This window comes from Sipha flava, unplaced genomic scaffold (genome assembly GCF_003268045.1).
Source record: "Sipha flava isolate LNK unplaced genomic scaffold, YSA_version1 131_pilon_pilon, whole genome shotgun sequence".
Classification (NCBI taxonomy): Eukaryota; Metazoa; Arthropoda; class Insecta; order Hemiptera; family Aphididae; genus Sipha; species Sipha flava.
In genome coordinates this window covers 153567-172347 of record NW_020271757.1, presented here as the reverse complement: position 1 = coordinate 172347, position 18781 = coordinate 153567, and the positions used below count along the sequence as shown (strand labels likewise).

Sequence of the window (18781 nt, the reverse complement as noted above, 5' to 3'; positions counted from 1 at the left end):
AATTTAGGCCACCCTCCCCTCCTTTCAATCGTTTTGACCGGTTATAGTGATGAGCAATAGGTACACATTTATTTGGATTAATTTTAAATTTTTTAGTTTTCCTCAGCCCACAGCAAATACTTTCAGACCCGGTACACTGGGCGACCGACCCACGCGCATAGTATTAGCTATAGTTATAAATACGAAAGGTCTAACACACACATGTCATGCGTAATTGGCTGGGATCCGGTGAAACGCGGGCGTATGCGCCGTACGGGGCATCGTGGACGACGTATCAGATGCGCGAACGCGGAAAAATAATAACGGCGACCGATGAACACGCGGCCCGCAGCTGACGTGACGCACTTCTCACGAGCACAAAACAATGCGCGAATTTCTTGGCGGCCACGTACAAGACGATTGTACCGCGCGTGCACAACGTCGCATCGTAAGGCTGTAGCCGCTGCGTACCGGTCTGATTATGACGAAAAATCAATTTTAAACGCGCGGGCGCGCGTGCCATATTATCACCTGACTCGCGGTTTTTCACAGCGCTTTATTGTATTCCGGTGTGCAATAACCTTAGAATATACATGATAACATACTATGCATATGATATGATATTATATGGCGAAAACACACTAACAACATAATTGTAATTATAATACATTTTTTTAATTTTTTTTTTTTTTTTATTATCTTCCGTCGTCGCGGAGAGCTATACACACGCGTACAATAGCTGCCGCGTATACTTGCGATTTGTATTATACGTATAATAATAATAATATACATTGAATGTTCGTCCGAAGCGTCTTAATTGATAATGACGTGACGTTTCATTCAGACGCAGCAGTACACGTATAATATCAACAATCTATTATTATATCGTTATTGTTGTTGTTGTGTCATTATTATTCATCGTGTTCGCAGATGACCATCTGGTATACCGGAAAACTCCACCATTGACCCAATAGCAACGTATTAGACGCTTTAACGTACTACGATATAGATACAGCTGTTTCGGCTAAGGGGACTATGTCTACGGCGTTCCCGGGAGCGACGGCCACTTCAATGGCTGCGGCGGCAGTGGCCGCGGTCAGCGACAACGGAGGTGACGCCAGCGTGGACCGTCAGCCACCGGACGTGGTGGCCGCGGGCAGTGTCACGGGAAACGTCAGGCACGTGAGCGTACCGCAAATGGACTCACGTCCGCGTCGCCAGGAAATTATGAACAGGCCGTCCAATAAGGATCTGATGTCGTACCAGCAGCGACAGCAGCATGGCCGGTCAAACAGCGTGACCACAGACAGGGGACACCGGACGTCCGATCGTCGGTCTCCTGCGGTCTACAGCGGTGTCGGCAGTGGCGGCGGCAGTGGAAACAGTAGTGGTGTTGGTGGTGGTGGTGGCGGCGGCGGGTTGAAGAGCAAATTGCGTAACTCGTTCAGGTCTACCGCCAAGAGGATCCGGCAGCAGCAGTCGACCATCGATGCGCTGGCCAAGAACAGCCAAATGCTCGGACTACACAGCCTCCAGGAAAACCCCAGAACCATGGCTGCGCAAAGGACCGTCGGTCGGGTAAGAAACCACACCGGTTTAAAACACTAAGATGTAAACCAAGGGTCACCAATTTATATTTTTGGAAGGTCACATAGAGAATATTGGAAATTTAGGAACAAAATTCAAATTAAATATTTTTTATGTATAAATATGCAAAAAATATTTGGCAAATTATGTATATTAAGTCTCATAATGGCATTTAATATTTAAAACATTAAAACGTAGCTATGTATAGTGTAAATCAAACAAACTAACAAAGCCCCTGAGCGATTCCTGTAAATACTCGTAAAACTCGTCTACTCAGGCAATAACTATCTGTTTTCATATTTAATGGATTTTTTAATCCGTAATCATATAAAATCAACAAAAAAAAAAAAAAAAACGAATATGTATTCTCGTAAATTAAATCCAAGTAAGTTATAACAGGAATTAATCAACGCGGGTCGGCGGTAATTGACGAACTGCCGTTGACGTGTAATCGGCACGTTCCGTAAATAATAACGCTCCGTCACTCATTCAAACTTTAAGATATGAGCGATAAGATATATCTGGCAAAAAATATAATATCTGCTCCCTCCCCTAAAAAAAAAAAAACCAATGTATTTTATAATCGATTTTTACTTTTTTCCTTGTCTACGGACCGGATAAAATTTGTCCGCGGGCCGCCATTCGATGACAGCTTATGTAGACTATACTGTGTTGTCAGGGCCGGATTAACCTAGGTGCAAAAGGAGCATTTGCTCCAGGGCGACAAATTTAGTGGGCGGCATAAATAAAATAGCCTCAAAAAAATGATTTAAGATCGTCATTAATACAAAAAAAAATGTCCAATTTATCAATTTTATTTGGATTTAGTTAAGGAAATTAAAGATAAGAACTAACATAAAAACTTGTAACTATTAAATTCATAAAAAAATATAATTAAAAAAAAATAATAATTTATAATATATACATAGTTATATGGTTACAATTTTTTTTTTTAATTGGCGTTAATATTAAAAATTATCTGTATATTTTGAACCAATTATAATGACTCATTATTTTCCATTAGTTTAAAAAAGTTCTTTGCAAAACTATTAAGTAACATTTAACAAATACTTATTTATACTTTTTAGTATAAGTCGATTAATTATTATATTAGGTACCTATATTTTATAATATATATTTATAAGTAGTACTTTATTTTTTAATTTTTACATAGAAACCAGGATTTTTTTTTCTCACTTAAACTTTATTTCTTTGAGGGTGAATTGGGGAGCAAACATTATTTGCTCCAGAGCGGCATCGACCCTTAATCCGGCACTGTGTGTTGTTTAAGATGGCCAAAATTGAAAATTATCGAAATGACGTATCTCACACCATATATTATAATAACAATAATAATAATAATATTTTTATATAAACTCTGATAAAATATTAATTTAGAACATCGAAATATTCCTGTTACGTATACGATTATTTTATTGCTAACTTATTTATTTTCGTATAGTCACCTGCTGTTCAACTGAACACAGTGGCGAAAATCTAAGGCAGTAAAGGAGGTGATTTCCCCCCTAATTTGGTAGGTGGGGGGACAATTGATTGATAATCGCTGGTCAATTTTCAGACATATCAATACGTATACATCAATACACTTATTTTATTTAATTATATATTTTGCGAGCGCAGCGACCTTCCTCCTTCCCCCATAATTACAACTAGTTTTCGTCATTAGCTGTACGATTAGGGTTCGATGACAAAAAAACTATTATATTTTGCTAATTAAAAAATAAGTTATGAATATAAAAGAAAGCCGTTGGTACAATTTCAATAAATTTCAATTGATGTACATGTGTGTTATAAAATTTCAGAATCACCGAGTCCCTGGGATGATCATTAAAACTAAATAAACGAAAATGTATTCTTGTGTAACACGTAGAACATCGATGTTCTAGATTCTAGTAATTGAATAGTGACGTATTTTAGAAGCTGATAAGTGATCGCAGGATTGCTCCTTAATGATTTTGACTTTTTAGTGTACCAAAAAGTTTCATTTTAAAACTATTTTAAATAATATGTCAATTAATTCATGATATAGCGCACTGCATTATATAATGCAATTTATTTTTAAAAATAGCTTCTATCTCTAATTCAAAATTCTAATGAATTCATCTGAAAACACCCTTATAACAATTTATGAGTGTTTATTATTGGAATAAATAATTATTTATTTAAGTACTCCGTACAATATTTCATACAATTTATAATATTTATTTAATTATTCATAAATGTTTAAAAGTTTTAAGTAAAAATTATAGTACATCAATATATACTATACTATATACTCATATTTTAAAATATTTTAGAACCCTAAATAACTGTTGATGGATGCTTAAGTTTAGACAGGCCAATAATTAATCGTTATATTTAACATTAATATAACAATTCATAACCTTACTTATATAATGTACTGTACCACTCTTAAGTTAGGTACCGCATTATGACATCTACAGAGATCGCCAGGAAAGATTACATTTGCCAACATTAAAAGTGTGCCGTCTTGAATCGATTCTTAGTTAGCAATTTTATTTTTATACCTTATACGGGCTGTTCTAGAATATATCCTAAATTATATTTATTTAAACAAATTTTTTTTTCTTTCAAAAAAATTTATATTTTAAAATAATTGCTTTCCACATTTTAAATACTCATATATTATGGCCCAGTGAATACCGGTATATTTTAAAATTCAAATAATAAACAGAAGTGAAAAGTAAATTTTTCATAGTTTGAAATCAATATCACCTATATATTGTCATTATACTCTATAGAGTTGTATACAAATCGGTAAATCGAAAAGTCGATTACCTAAATTTATGTAAGCTCCATTTATATTTCGAATCATCGAAATTCCACTGTGTTTACATTTTTTTTTTTTTTTAATAAACTTCTCGTTTAATTGAGAAGGGACTGTAAAGTGGATAAAACATAGTGTATTTTTGCGACTGTAGGCATTGAATATAAATAACTTTGCGCCAGTTTATACACAGTAGACGGATACCATGTTCCGGAAGTTCTATCCATTTGGCGTTTAATAGTTTCACAAAAGTAATTTTGTTAAACTAACAACGTCGAATAATCTAAACGATTACTATGACGAGAACTTCCTATTTTAAAACCAAACCGCGAATGTAGGTATTTTTGTATTATTATAATATTATTAAAATATAATATCTGAAAAATTTTTGGAAATATTAAATTTCAAAATAATGCATGAAGTGGCTTCTACATATTTAAATATTGTATTGAAGTAAATTTGATTTCAGCGTTTATGTAAATATAAATGCATTTGGTATATTATACATATGTACAAAAATTATGATTTTATCGGTTCGATGTAGTGACATATCCGGGGTTTCTAACGGGTGAGGGGCAATAAAAAATTTTTATACAATTAAATATGTAGGTATTATTTTCACTAAAAAAAAAAAAAAAAAAAAAAAAAAAAAGTAATAATTCATACACTTACCTACTTATTATTTGATCACTTGTAATACTAAATACATCTTGCTGATATAATGATTATAATAATTTATTGATAACATCTTAATAAATATAAGTCAAATATTTTTAATATTAGGTATTATTATGTACAATTAACCTCGGTTAGGTTGATGTAGAATACTCGAGGTCCATCGCTATTGATTGCCAAAGTAAAATACTATCGATATACCTAATCGAATCATGGATAGTGCATACGATAGTAAATATATTATAGACAAACAAAGATGTAAAAATCAACTATACAATATGACATTATTATTTATTATGAAAACAATAAAATTGTATTTTAAAAACTTCTGTAAGAAAATTGTTTCCATAAGGATTGGTTGCAGTATATAAGTTTTGTGTGGAAGTCAGAATAAAAAAAAATTGTGGATCATGTTGTTAATTATATTATTGATTTGTAAACACCTTAATTCGTACACAACATATCATGTATTCATATATATTTATACGTCAGTATATCAAATAAATACAATTCAGAACTCTGTACAATATATAAGCTCAGTTAATTTTTCTTGTTAAATATCATAATACCATTATCGTAATATAACTTAAGCTTGTAGTGCTTTGAGCAAATATGTTGTAAGCACAACTTTTAAAGTTACTCTCGGTCTTATTTATGTCTATATTTTGAAATAATTGAGTGCATAACTGTTATAATAATCTTTTTATTTGATGAACGTTTTTCTTTTATATTCTTAATGGTTATTTATTTTGTAGGTATATAATCATATACTAAAAGTTTATTGTATCCATTTTTTAATTCGTTATTAAATCACTTAAAACCAGTGACGTTGAAAACGTACTCCAAGTAGTTCAATTGAACTGTTTAGAAAATTGCAATATTAAAAAAATAAATAAAAATGTATTTACTTATATATTACTTGGTTAATGTTTTCTATTTAAAATAAGATATTTTTAATTGATGCTTAAAAAACTTTTGGGTATTTGAAAGGGTGGTAAATTTAAAATGGGGGTGGGTAGGTCAATCTAATTATTTGAACTAGGAGTTTCAAGTTAATTTGGCGCCACTGCTTAAAATCTTAAAATATAATCATATTTTTAAATATTTTACTTTTTTATTGGATAAATAACTTAAGTCTAATTTATTTTGTGTAAACAAATATAATTATTGAATAACAGTTATTATAATTTTACATTAAGATGCACATCCAAAACATAATTTTCTTAACTTCAATGTAAAAAAATGTATTATTTCCCACGTTATTCAACAAGGAAGTAATTCTTTATGCACAACAATTTTAATATAACTGCTGAATTAAACGTTTTCATACCAATAAACAAAATACAATTTATTTCAAACATATAAAAAAATTACAATCTACCTACCTCTTTTAACAGAAAAAAAAACACTAATATTAATTTTATTTTAATTATTTAATAAATATTATTTTTGTATACAAAAGATATAAATTGTTAAAGAAAAGTAGATTATTCTTAGAAAAATAAAATATCTTTTTCTTAACTAGAGAATAAAATGTTGTATACATACAATCTAAGACTTATAAATATTAAAATTTTATTAAAACGTTAATTCAATATAAAAAAAAACCTTTTACTTACTTCTAGAATTGAAAAAATAAAAGGAAATAAAATAATTAAAATAAATTAAAATAAAATAGCGTTCCCCTTACGTTCATAATTCGAGTAATAGTTTTATGATTAATTTAAGTATGTAACTTAAACCTTGCAGTGTGTTAAGAATTTAATTTGTTGAATTTAATCCGGTTTGGACACCATAAACACAAAAATATAGGCATTATCTTTTGACATGTCATAAAATGCGTTTTTGATTACCGATTTCCTTGTCTGCAGTAATAAAATATCCAGCAGCCACTTGTTTATTTTCATGACAAATACGTATTTTCATACATTTCCGCGTATATATCTTTACAGCGATATGATGGATACCAGACACCATCAGTTATATATACCGCCTACCTATACCCATGACTATTGAATATTATGCATTGAGTATGGCTCAAATCCAAATTCCTACGCGCGGAAAAAGATGAGCAAAACGTTTCGCCTCATGGAGAACTAGTATTCCGCCATAATATTTGTCGTATTCAAATTTCCGTCGAAATATCGCATATGTTCCATAGCTCACGGCTGAGTTTATTGGCTTATTACACATGTTATACTTGTGGGTTTTATGATTCCGGAAGTCTTGCATATATAAAGCTGTAACGATCCTGTATACGTGTGCCCACCGTGGAACACCTTTATTAACCTAATGACTACGAACGAACATCGGACGCTGTTTATTTTCTTTTTGGATCTTGTAAAGAAAACATGCGGTTTCTTTAATACTATGGTCTTGAATATATAAGTTTTTTTTTTATAAAATCTACCTAATAGATCCTTAAAGATTTGATTTTAAAAATCAAAAATATGCCTGGATCGTTATCTTTGGTAACGTTTATTTTTGATAAATATAATATATTCCTATAGATATCACTTGTTGCTTCATGATTAAAAATATTTAATTTTTCTAATTGGTCAGGAGGTTACTGGTCAGACATCAAAAAGACATCAAAATCAACCGGGTGCGACGGTGTTGTACTCTTCATCGGGAAGCGACAATAGCCTTGGAAGAGAGAGATCGCCGACTATTAGCAGTTATCCAAAAGGATCTCCTACACAATGGGCAAGTGAGTGAAGATATTCATTAAGATATTCATTAAGAATTTTTCACTTTTTGGTACAAAAATCTAATTTTTTTAAGTAATTTTCTTAATGCCATTATTATTAGTTTATCATTAATGATTTGCATTTTTATACTTAATGTCATTCATTTTTCCCATAGTGACAAATCAATTGTTACCATTAATTTATACTTATATAAATATAAAATTATTTCGCTCTATCTCTTCTTCTTCTTCTCTTTTACGGGTTTATATCTATTCCGGATATATCATATTAGCAATGTTGTTCCTATCAAGTGATGCCCGAAATAATTCAACTGATGTTTTATTATATTTTTGCAATTTCACTAAATTTAAATATTTATATATAACATTATAGCAATTATTACAATTATTCTTTTTAAAGATTTAGAATTTAAGTACGGTTTGATTTGTATAATATTATAAGACACCCTTCGAATAATTTTCGTCACACAGTCAGCATGGTTTTAACCTATCTTATCACCATTACAACAAAAAAATAATAAAGTAAAATTCTAAAATTTTCTTCAGACAAAAATTAAATACAGCAATTTACATAAATTTATATATATATATATATCATCACAATATAATAATATTCAATCAAGTCAAAACTTAATGGTTTTTATCATATTTCGAATCATCTCCTGGTCGAGTGCACTCTTCAAAATCGATGAACAGAATGTTTCACCCCACAGGCACTGGCAGCCCATTAGGCGGTTCTCAATTTTCGTTGGCAACGCCAAGCACGTGTTGTTGTCAGCACATGATCAACAATTGCAACAAAATGATGGAAAATAATAATAATATGTGGCAACAAAATTCGTTCAAACATAATATGGTAAGCATATAATTAATTTAATTATTTTTTATACATCTGACACTTAAATATATATATTGGATATATAAAATTTAATAAATTGTATTTTCACAAAAAACATAATTTTCATGCTGTAATATTCATTAGATTTAAGTAATAAATAAAAAATAAAAAAATTTAAAATATATGCTTATGTAAATAAGTAAATAAAGTTGTCTAAGAAAATTATCATCGGAACTCATAACATAATGAAAACAATCTGCTTAATGTAATCTGAAGTATTTTTATCTCCGAAGAAAATCATTATTTTGTTAAAGTAAAATTACTGGAAAAATTACAAAACAGATTTTATCGAGATAAACTTCATGCAAAAAAAAGATGAATCGTTGAACCATTACTCATAAATACTATGAACTCTGTTTTATATATTTTTATTTCTTTACTACAACGTTTCCAATTGTATAACTTGTACAATTCTACACAATTAATTAGAAATAACCTTTTGAAAAAAATGATATTGTTTTTTTTATATTTCAGGGCAATAAATCAGGGCCGAAAAATTCTAATGGAGAGCCATACGAAGACAGTGATGGTCTAACGTGGAGGAGATTGCACATGAGCAGAGCAAAACTCAAAGCTACAGCTACCACGTCTGAATTACTATCTGGATTTGCAATGGTAATATAATGATAAATCATTTTTGTAGTTTTAACAATCTATTCAATTTAAAAAAAAACATTTAAACACTACTTATTGTTTTATAAGTATTATTGAATATATATGTACGAGGGCTATTCAGAAACTAGGGAACGTTTTGTAATAAAACAAAAACTAGGTACAGGAAAAATATTTTATTATATACATCTGAAAGAGTGACTAAAATGCTACTTTTCTACATAGCCACCAAACAAATTAAGGCACTTATCGTAGCGGTGGACAAGCTTCGAAATTCCTTCGTCATAGAAATCCGCCGCCTGCGATCTCAGCCACTGAGTGACGCACGCCCGGAGATCGTCGTCGACATCAAAACGCTGTGTCGCTAGCCAGTTCTTCATCTTCGGGAACAAGTGAAAATCACTCGGTGCTAGGTCGGGACTGTAGGGTCTGATCGTTACTGCCAAACATTGCGCAAGCTTAGAAGAGCAATGCAAAACAAGCGCCGAGGAAAGTTATCGTTAAAAATTTTGTTTTTTCATGACAATGCCCGACCTCACACGGCAAATCGAACTGCAGAACTTCTTGACTCATTCAAATGGGAGATTTTCCCACATCCACCCTACAGTCTCGACCTAGCACCGAGTGATTTTCACTTGTTCCCGAAGATGAAGAACTGGCTAGCGACACAGCGTTTTGATGACGACGACGAGCTCCGGGCGTGCGTCACTCTGTGGCTGAGATCGCAGGTGGTGGATTTCTATGACGAAGGAATTTCGAAGCTTGTCCACCGCTACGATAAGTGCCTTAATTTGTTTGGTGACTATGTAGAAAAGTAGCATTTTAGTCACTCTTTCAGATGTATATAATAAAATATTTTTCCTGTACCTAGTTTTTGTTTTATTACAAAACGTTCCCTAGTTTCTGAATAGCCCTCGTATATATCAGTTAATGTAACATATTTTAACAAAATAAAAATTATCATGCGCACATGTATTATAAAAATATTTTCATGGAATTTGAATATTCAACGATAATACGTATGTACCATATTTGTTTAATATCAGACATTAAAATTTTACGTGGTAATAATTTTACATGAAAAAAACAAAATTCTAAGTGGTAGTATTTATTATTTTTTTTTTTTTTTTTACTAAATACTCATAATCAAAAAATGCCTAATTAATTTCAAGTGGTTGTCGTGTGTTTTTTTTTTATGACGTTTGTACGCTAACGCGTTCGTTAATTTATATTTCATTTAATGATATTTGAATGAAATAATGTAAAACACACTTTGATTGGATTGTTTTAGAAAATACTCATTTGCCTTTGAATGAATAGTTTAATTCAATTTTTTCATAACGAACAAGCAATATATTATATATAAGCTTTCACTTACCTCCTATACACAACTTGCGTTGAATAAACATTTAGTATTTATTATTATCGTTATAAATAAAATTGAAATAAATAATTTATATGTATACTTATAAATTATATGTATACATATAAACGTGTGAATAAATAAAAATTTAAATAGCATATATTTTTAACAAAACTTAATGTCAGTTTTTTATAAATTTGTATGCCATTTCATAATTAAGCTCACCCAAATTTAAATTTTACCATATTTCGTATATTATAGTATATTATTTACTATATTATAATATTTTACTCTTATTCTTAGCAGGTCATATGTATTGAATTCCTAAATATTTTACAATTCACTTACAATCATGAAAGATAATAAAATAATCAATATGACGTCAGTTTATATAACGACTATTCTTTTTCTATGAATAATTACAAAATTATCATAAATCATTTTAAACTATATTATAATCTCTATAAAAAAAAATTTTTATGGTAAAATATATCAAAGTAATATTATCAAGCAAGTAAACGTTATAATACGCAGATAAATAATTTAAATACATAGATTTGGCTGTAAAAAATCATAAATTTATAATGAACAAACACGTTTAACATATGTGTCTATATAATATCTATACCAATAATAAAAAAATCTGTAGATAAATAATATAATTATACTCCTATAATACCTAGTTATAGTTTGAAGTATTATTGCTGTTAATAGCAATAAACTGAATATAAAATTTTAATTTCTGTAATGGTATGTATGAGTATATACTCATATGACTAATCAGTTGAGATTTGACCCCCTTTAAAAGTTTAAAACCAAAAATGGTATTATTTTTTTTTAATAACAGGATACATATGCAAAGAAGAATATTATATACAGATATATTAATATAGAACAATTAACTATTAATTTACATTATCATATATTTACTTGCTCATTCGATCGTATATTCATTGTTTATAATAAATTTAAATTTATTAAATTATATTTCATTATGAATATACAGTGAAATCTCGATAATCCGTACTCTTCCAAAATTATCGTCGTTCGAAATTATTCATCTAAAAATTGTATTAAGCCGCGTTCACACCTAACAAACATTTTACAAACGTTTGGTAAAACGTTCGTCAAACATCCAACATATCCAACCAACATATTTGCTGAATGTTTGTTTGATATAGACGTGTTCCCAAACAATTTTGTTTGTGAATATCCCAAACAAAATTGTTCGTTAATTATTCAAATATTGTGGCACACATTCTGTGAGAAACAAAATTGTTTCATGAATAATTATGAATGCAGCTCCTACACACGTGACTTGCTCTAGAGACGCCATAATCAAAACTGTAGATTAATGAATTGAGCAAACATAAAGCGAACAAATAAAAATGTTTGTTATTTTGGACGAACGTATTTTTATATTACGCACATTATATACATTATCGAAAAACCTAAACGACCTTTTCGATGATAAAAATATAGCCATATATGTCACAGGTAGATAAGCGTTATTTACGATTAATAGAGACTAGATGTTGACTAGATGTTCTTTAACAATCATATTTATCTTATCACGTTATAACTAATACATTTCGAATTTGTTCCATACTATTTAGTGTGTTTTTAGCACTTGCTATAGCCGTTTCGAAAATAGTCATTAAGAAAATAACATTGTACACACATAATATGCATAGATACAACATTATACATTTTTTCATGATTAATTTAAGAAAATGTCTTGATTAACCGTGTTTTTCATTTATCCGTGTTACCCTTCACCGTCATTACCTCAGATGATCAAGGTTCTACTGTACTAATTCAAACTGTGGCGTAACTGGGAAAAAACCTAGGGAGGCAATATAATATATTTATTATTACCAAAACCCTGACACCCCTCCCCCTCACCACTTAAAACATATTTTTATTGTATGTATTTTATACACTATAACTAATTGTTTGATTTTACATAAGTCTTTTAACTCATTTTATAGTTTAGATAAACATAAATTGTAGGTAGCATGTACTAGGTACCAATATTGTTAAATAATATTCATAAGAGTTCATTATTAAAGGTTATAATAAAGGTAATAAGGTGCTATTTGTACTGTTGGATTATCTGGGGGAGGGGGAAAAATTATACCTTTATCTCTCAAAAAATGGTCAGAGGGAGCACTTGCCCCCCTTGCTCCCCCACAATTACGCCACTGAATTCAAAAATCTATTTGGTGGCATATACACACATATATTTTGCTCGTATACAAATAGATTAATGTATGATGACAAGCCATTGTTACAACGTTTCAAGGGACCGCCCGTTTAGTTTTCAATTGAAATAATGGATAGACTAACAAAAATAATCCATCCTCATAGTCCCATACTCCAACGCTGTATTACGTAGTGAAATGCAAAACTTGGCTGTATGTAGATTCAAAGTTTGTAAACGATACATCTAATAAATATATTATGTACATTTTTCGTAAATAACTTATAATTATCATTACCACATAAATGACACCTCAATGACGGTCACTAATTTACTAATACATTTTCAAAATAGTGGTACAAAAATAGTATATATAAATTTAAATTTTACTGCAGCATTAATATATTAATTATTATTAATAATGGCGCATTATAGTACGGTCGTAAAACATACATTTTTCTAATTCTAAATCAATTCTACAGAAAATCCTTCATACACAAACACAACCTTATAATATTTGTTAAAGAACTAATTCGGATGAGTCGTGAGAAAACTCATATCGGTCTGACGAGTTTTAGAATGTCGTATGAAATAATACTTTCCAATTTTATAATACAATACATGATTTTACTTGATACGTTTATATTATTATTATAAACGTATTAAGTAAAAATTACCACGAAATAAACATTGAAACTTATTTTGAAGTAAAAATAATGTTCGAATTCAAATCGTATCAACAATTAATTGAATGTCCATATTTAAGATTTTTACCCCTGAGGGCAACAACATTTTGTTACTTCCCAATAGTCCGTCACATTTACACACAAAGAAGAATTCAAAACTTGGATCTTTGACTAATTATATATATTTATATATATATGTATATATTTCTTTCTTCATTTTTTCCCATTTCAATACACGTTTACACAATATATTTAATATACAAATAAATAAACGTATAGTTTATATTTATAAATTAATTGATTAATAAATGCATAGCCTGTAGTATAATTATATTTGTAAAGTATAACCGGTTTCGGATTAAAAATTAATCATCAAACGGATACAAAGTCAAGAAAATCGTGGCTAAACAATGTATTCATAAAAAATCAATTATAATAGTTTTATAATACCATAACACACGCTATAATAGGCATAGTTTGATAAAAGCAACAACAAAAGATTTATTCGATTCGTTCTACGTACACGTGATCTCGCGATCCGTATAATATTATTGAGTTTATCGCATAGGTGGCGATGGTTGAGCTGCAGATCAACGAGCCGACCATGGTGCCGGAATGGCTGTTCATTATGTTCGCGGTGTGCACAACCGTGCTGGTGGCCGTGCACATATTCGCACTGATGATCAGCACGTACCTGTTGCCGAACGTGGACGCCATCAGCAAGCTGCAGAGCACCAAACTGATCCAGGAGTCGCCACACGAGCGCATGCGTGGCTTCGTCGAACTGGCCTGGGCGTTCTCCACCGTGCTCGGACTGTTCCTTTTCCTGGTCGAGGTAGCCATTCTGTGTTGGGTCAAATTCTGGGACCATTCGTTCCGGGCCGCTATGGCCGCGACCATAATCGTCATACCGGTACTGGTCATTTTCGTGTTCTTCGTGTTCCACTTCTACCGGAACCTGGTCGTGTACAAGTGCAAGTCCACCGTGTCCGACATCAAGGAACTGGAGGCCATGAAGAAGAAACTGGACGCCGCTGGCAAAACGAACGTCGTCTGATCACCACCGCAACCGATGGGTTTCATAATTTATTCGTTTCATCTTTATAATTTTTATAAATCATATTATTATTATCATTGTTGCTATAATTATTATTATTTATTACTATATTATCTCACGCGCATTCCACGCAACGTCACTGTTTACGCATATATACATCTTTATATATTGTATATCACTCCCTGGAAGCGAACAAACACACACCCTTAGATGAGGGTTTTTTTCATCTAGTCAGGAATAGAGAGGTGTTTTCGTGGGGTAATATATGACTGATCACGCACGAAAATCGATCCTGTCCCTTGAACCAAGGTTTTAAAATATTAGTCGATTAGTTAATAGCGATCAAATACAATTCGTCTATTGGCGTAAAATAAAATTACCCTCTCTTTTTCCCTTCCCTTCCCTTTGAAAAAATCCTGAAAACTCTATTGTCAGACAGTCCTTGTGTACTCGTATAATCCGTACGTAAACGTAATCCACTGCGTTTATTTATACTAATGCGCACACAACGTGTGTAATCTACTATTACGAAGACTTCGATATTCGATATAATAGTAAATTGAACTTGAAAAACTTGAAAACTACATATATTACGCCATTCACTTACTATAATATAGTAACCATTCGGACTTGGAAAAACATGTTCGATAATTTCTATTAGATAATTTTTTATATTCTTGGTTCCTTTTTAATTTTAAAATAAACCTAAATAACTTGACCAAAGCGCCCGGAGAAACTATTCCATATCTTTAAATCTCTATCTTAAGATTATATATTAATTTTCTGTCCCAAAAACCATCATTCGTTTCGAAAAAGTTATGTGTATTCATTTGAATATAGTTTTTTTTTAATCATTTTACAACGCACTTGCACGTATAATGCACCTATAACGTAATATTTATAGACTTGAGATTCATTTTCATTGCGTCTTGAATAAGTGGATATCTCGTAAAATCAAACCGCGAGATAAGATATCCTAACAATAGCTCATCGTACTCGTATAGTAACTAGCAGTAATAAGTGTACTAGGTAATTATATTGTGTAGGTGTGTATGTGTGTGTGTGTTGAAATAGACAGATTGGATGAATTGAACAAATTTATTTTTATTAATCTTAAGCTAAGATATAGAAACGAATATATTTGATTAAATATCACAATATATATAGGTTTAGGTATAGGCGTATCTGAGTAGTTTTGGCAGGTCATTATATACTTCATTTTGTTATCAGTTCAGAATCATGTATTAGGCATATTATTAACCAATGTTGTATATCGTTACTAATGAAGGTGTATAGATAGAATTTTTTTCATGCAAAATATTTTGAATATTTCTTATACGATTTAGATTTCAAAAAAATTAGGTTATCATGTCTGTATAATTTTTTTGCTTTATTGAAAAGTAAATTATTTCTGAGCATTTTTTTATTGAAAAATTATTATTGTTATGGAAACTTACAGGAAAATTGACTGAGTATTATTATATTCTAACCTGTCCACGTTGATAAAAAGCGAGCCAGGCAAAAATTACAAAAACCATGTAGATCAACGAAAATCCATTTTAAAAATAAATAATCACAAAACGGTTTACAATTTTCAACATTCAAATAGCTGTTGAGAATTTGAAGGAAAAATCCTCTGTTGATCTGACAAGCCAATGCTTGGGCACAGTGTAGATAACAATTATTGTGGACACACTTATGTGGTTGTAGGTGCATATAATTCACAATGCACATGCGCTTATGCAGTAGATGCGCGAAAAAAGACAAAAACATAGCCACTACTTATCAAAGTACTGATGCGTAACCCAAAATACGTACTAAAATAATATATGTATGTATATATATTATGACTATAGAATATATTATATTGTTCGTTTAATTATTTGTTTTTTTTTTAGATTTATATTCAATAATATAGACTATAATAGTTCAATAATGTAGGATGTGTGGTATATAATAATAATGTATAATCATTTATTTGTTGAAAGCTTTTGTTTTTATTTCACGGTGTAGTCCTTTATTTTGTTTTCTAACGATAAACGTTTTTTTATGGTTTAATTATTTTGCAAAGTTTTAAGTTATTTTTCGATCGGATGAATACATTTTTTTCGCAAATAGCGGACATCACCCCTGATTTTATGTATTTGTGAGCCATATATCGTGCTTATATGAGTTCCGACAATTGTACATATAACACGCGTCATATTATTTACACCCAGATTACACAGGAAAATAATCGTATAAGTTTTAAAATTACTGGCGAAATTCGTCTTACATATGTATCTGTTGATGAGGCACAACAAACATTGCTACGATGACAAATTATCTTCGCATATCCGCCCTAATACGTAACATAATATACACGTGTGGGACCATTAATTTGGAATATAAATTATTTATTTAGCAAAGTGTATCTACAATTTCAAACAACATTCGCCGAGTTTTTACAATATCACGTTTCAAGCTCTACATTTTTTGTCCTCTTTGCACATATTATTATTAAATAGTAAAATATTTAATTAATTTTTATAATATAAACCAAGACACGCGTTAATCGTTTATGCGTGTAGGCCGTATGCTAATTATTTTATTTTTACTTAAACAACGCTTAAAAGTTGAAATACGTATATTCCCAATCAATAATATTCGCGATCGGTGGCAGGTATGATATTTTTCAAATTTACTAATGTAATTCGAATGGGAATAGCATTATTATCAAAATTGCAGCGTAGTTATGGGTCAAGTTAATGCGACACTTCACTATTAAATTACGTAACAGGAAAAATCGATCGATTTACGTTTGCAACCCACCTGTTGCGTTAATATAATGTAATTGTAATAGTTGACCAATTGACCACCCGATGCTATACAAAGGCTTTAAATCCATTTTTTTTTATGGCGGTTACGTTAACTATTAAGTAGAATATCCTTTTACTGTATACGTCATGCTCGTAGTAATGAATATTTCAAAGCCTTTCTGCGATACCTTTGGTGCAGCGGACAAATAAAAAATATTTTTCGCTTTTCTACTGGTCGCCTATTTTTTTTCGATATTTAATGCATTTCAAAAAACACACGGTTCTTTATCCATACATAAAACAGATGTAAAATAGCTCGGGCTCAAATGATTAAATTATAATACTTAACAAAACAAATTTATATACTTATATTTTTTGTTTGTTTAAATTATTGCATGCAAGGCCCCTACATACAATTTCGAGCTCCTACACTAAATGTTTGTCCGAGCCCTTTATAAGACTTCTAAAAATACAATTTACTATTTATATATATATAACAATTTTAGGAATAATATTTGTTTTTTCATTATACCAATTAAAATTTAAGATTCATAAGCATTTCAACATTAATAATGTCTATTTTATTTTTTTATTACAATATTATTTAAATTAAAAAAGAAAAAAACAAGTGTATTTTAATTTATATTTAATATATTATTTTTAAGTTAAAATTTTGTTTTGCGGGCTTTGAGCTCAGCGAACTCAGTAATGATATCATTAAAATTGATTACCGAAGCCAATCCATTCATTTCTAGGTACCTAATCATTGGTTAATCCGCATTTTGAACTATCAAAATAACTAAATATATATAAATATAATATTATCTTACAACATTATTTAATGTAAAATAAGTATTTCTACTAAAATTTCAAAAATTAAAAATAAATTTTAAGGGGCCCCTGTACTCAAGGTCCATTAGCCCCTCCTTGTGGGAGCCCTGATTGCACGATAATTTATTTTTCACATGGTATACAAGTAATTTACACATTAATTACTAATATTAATAACGTACGTATTGACACCATCTATGTATTATATGTACGATTAATAAATATTCATACATGTAAATGTGCATTCTTCATATAATATTTATATATTTATATTTATTTATATAATTCATCGTTTAGCAGAAATCATTATTATAACTATAACAGTTATATAGAAAATAATATAATTTCTAGTTCATATAAGTATAATATTTTTAATTATATACATATAGAAATTATGATATATTATTTCGAATGCTGTACATTGATTTAAATAGTATTGATTATCAAACGTCTATGTTAATAATTCTATAATACTAATGTATGGTATACTATTCGAAGCATATATTATATAATAGTTTCAAATTTTTCAAAGTAATCAAAATTAATTCAATCTTATATAAGTGATAGGGGCGT

The 18781-nt window shown here is 30.2% G+C and overlaps 1 protein-coding gene across 2 annotated transcripts in view; it reads left to right on the top strand.

Annotated features, from left to right (window-relative positions):
- LOC112694607 overlaps positions 1–14668 on the top strand; it is a 44707-nt gene extending 30039 nt beyond the window's left edge. The window contains exons 2-6 of one of the 2 annotated variants that reach the window (XM_025570137.1): positions 910–1557; positions 7613–7760; positions 8474–8616; positions 9133–9273; positions 14091–14668. In XM_025570137.1, the coding sequence (XP_025425922.1) occupies positions 1015–1557; positions 7613–7760; positions 8474–8616; positions 9133–9273; positions 14091–14579 (1464 nt within the window). In that variant the 5' untranslated portion in view covers positions 910–1014 and the 3' untranslated portion in view covers positions 14580–14668. The remainder of the gene's footprint in view (positions 1–909; positions 1558–7612; positions 7761–8473; positions 8617–9132; positions 9274–14090) is intronic. The other variant, XM_025570136.1, reaches the window with a different exon arrangement.
- Positions 14669–18781: the final 4113 nt, after the last annotated feature.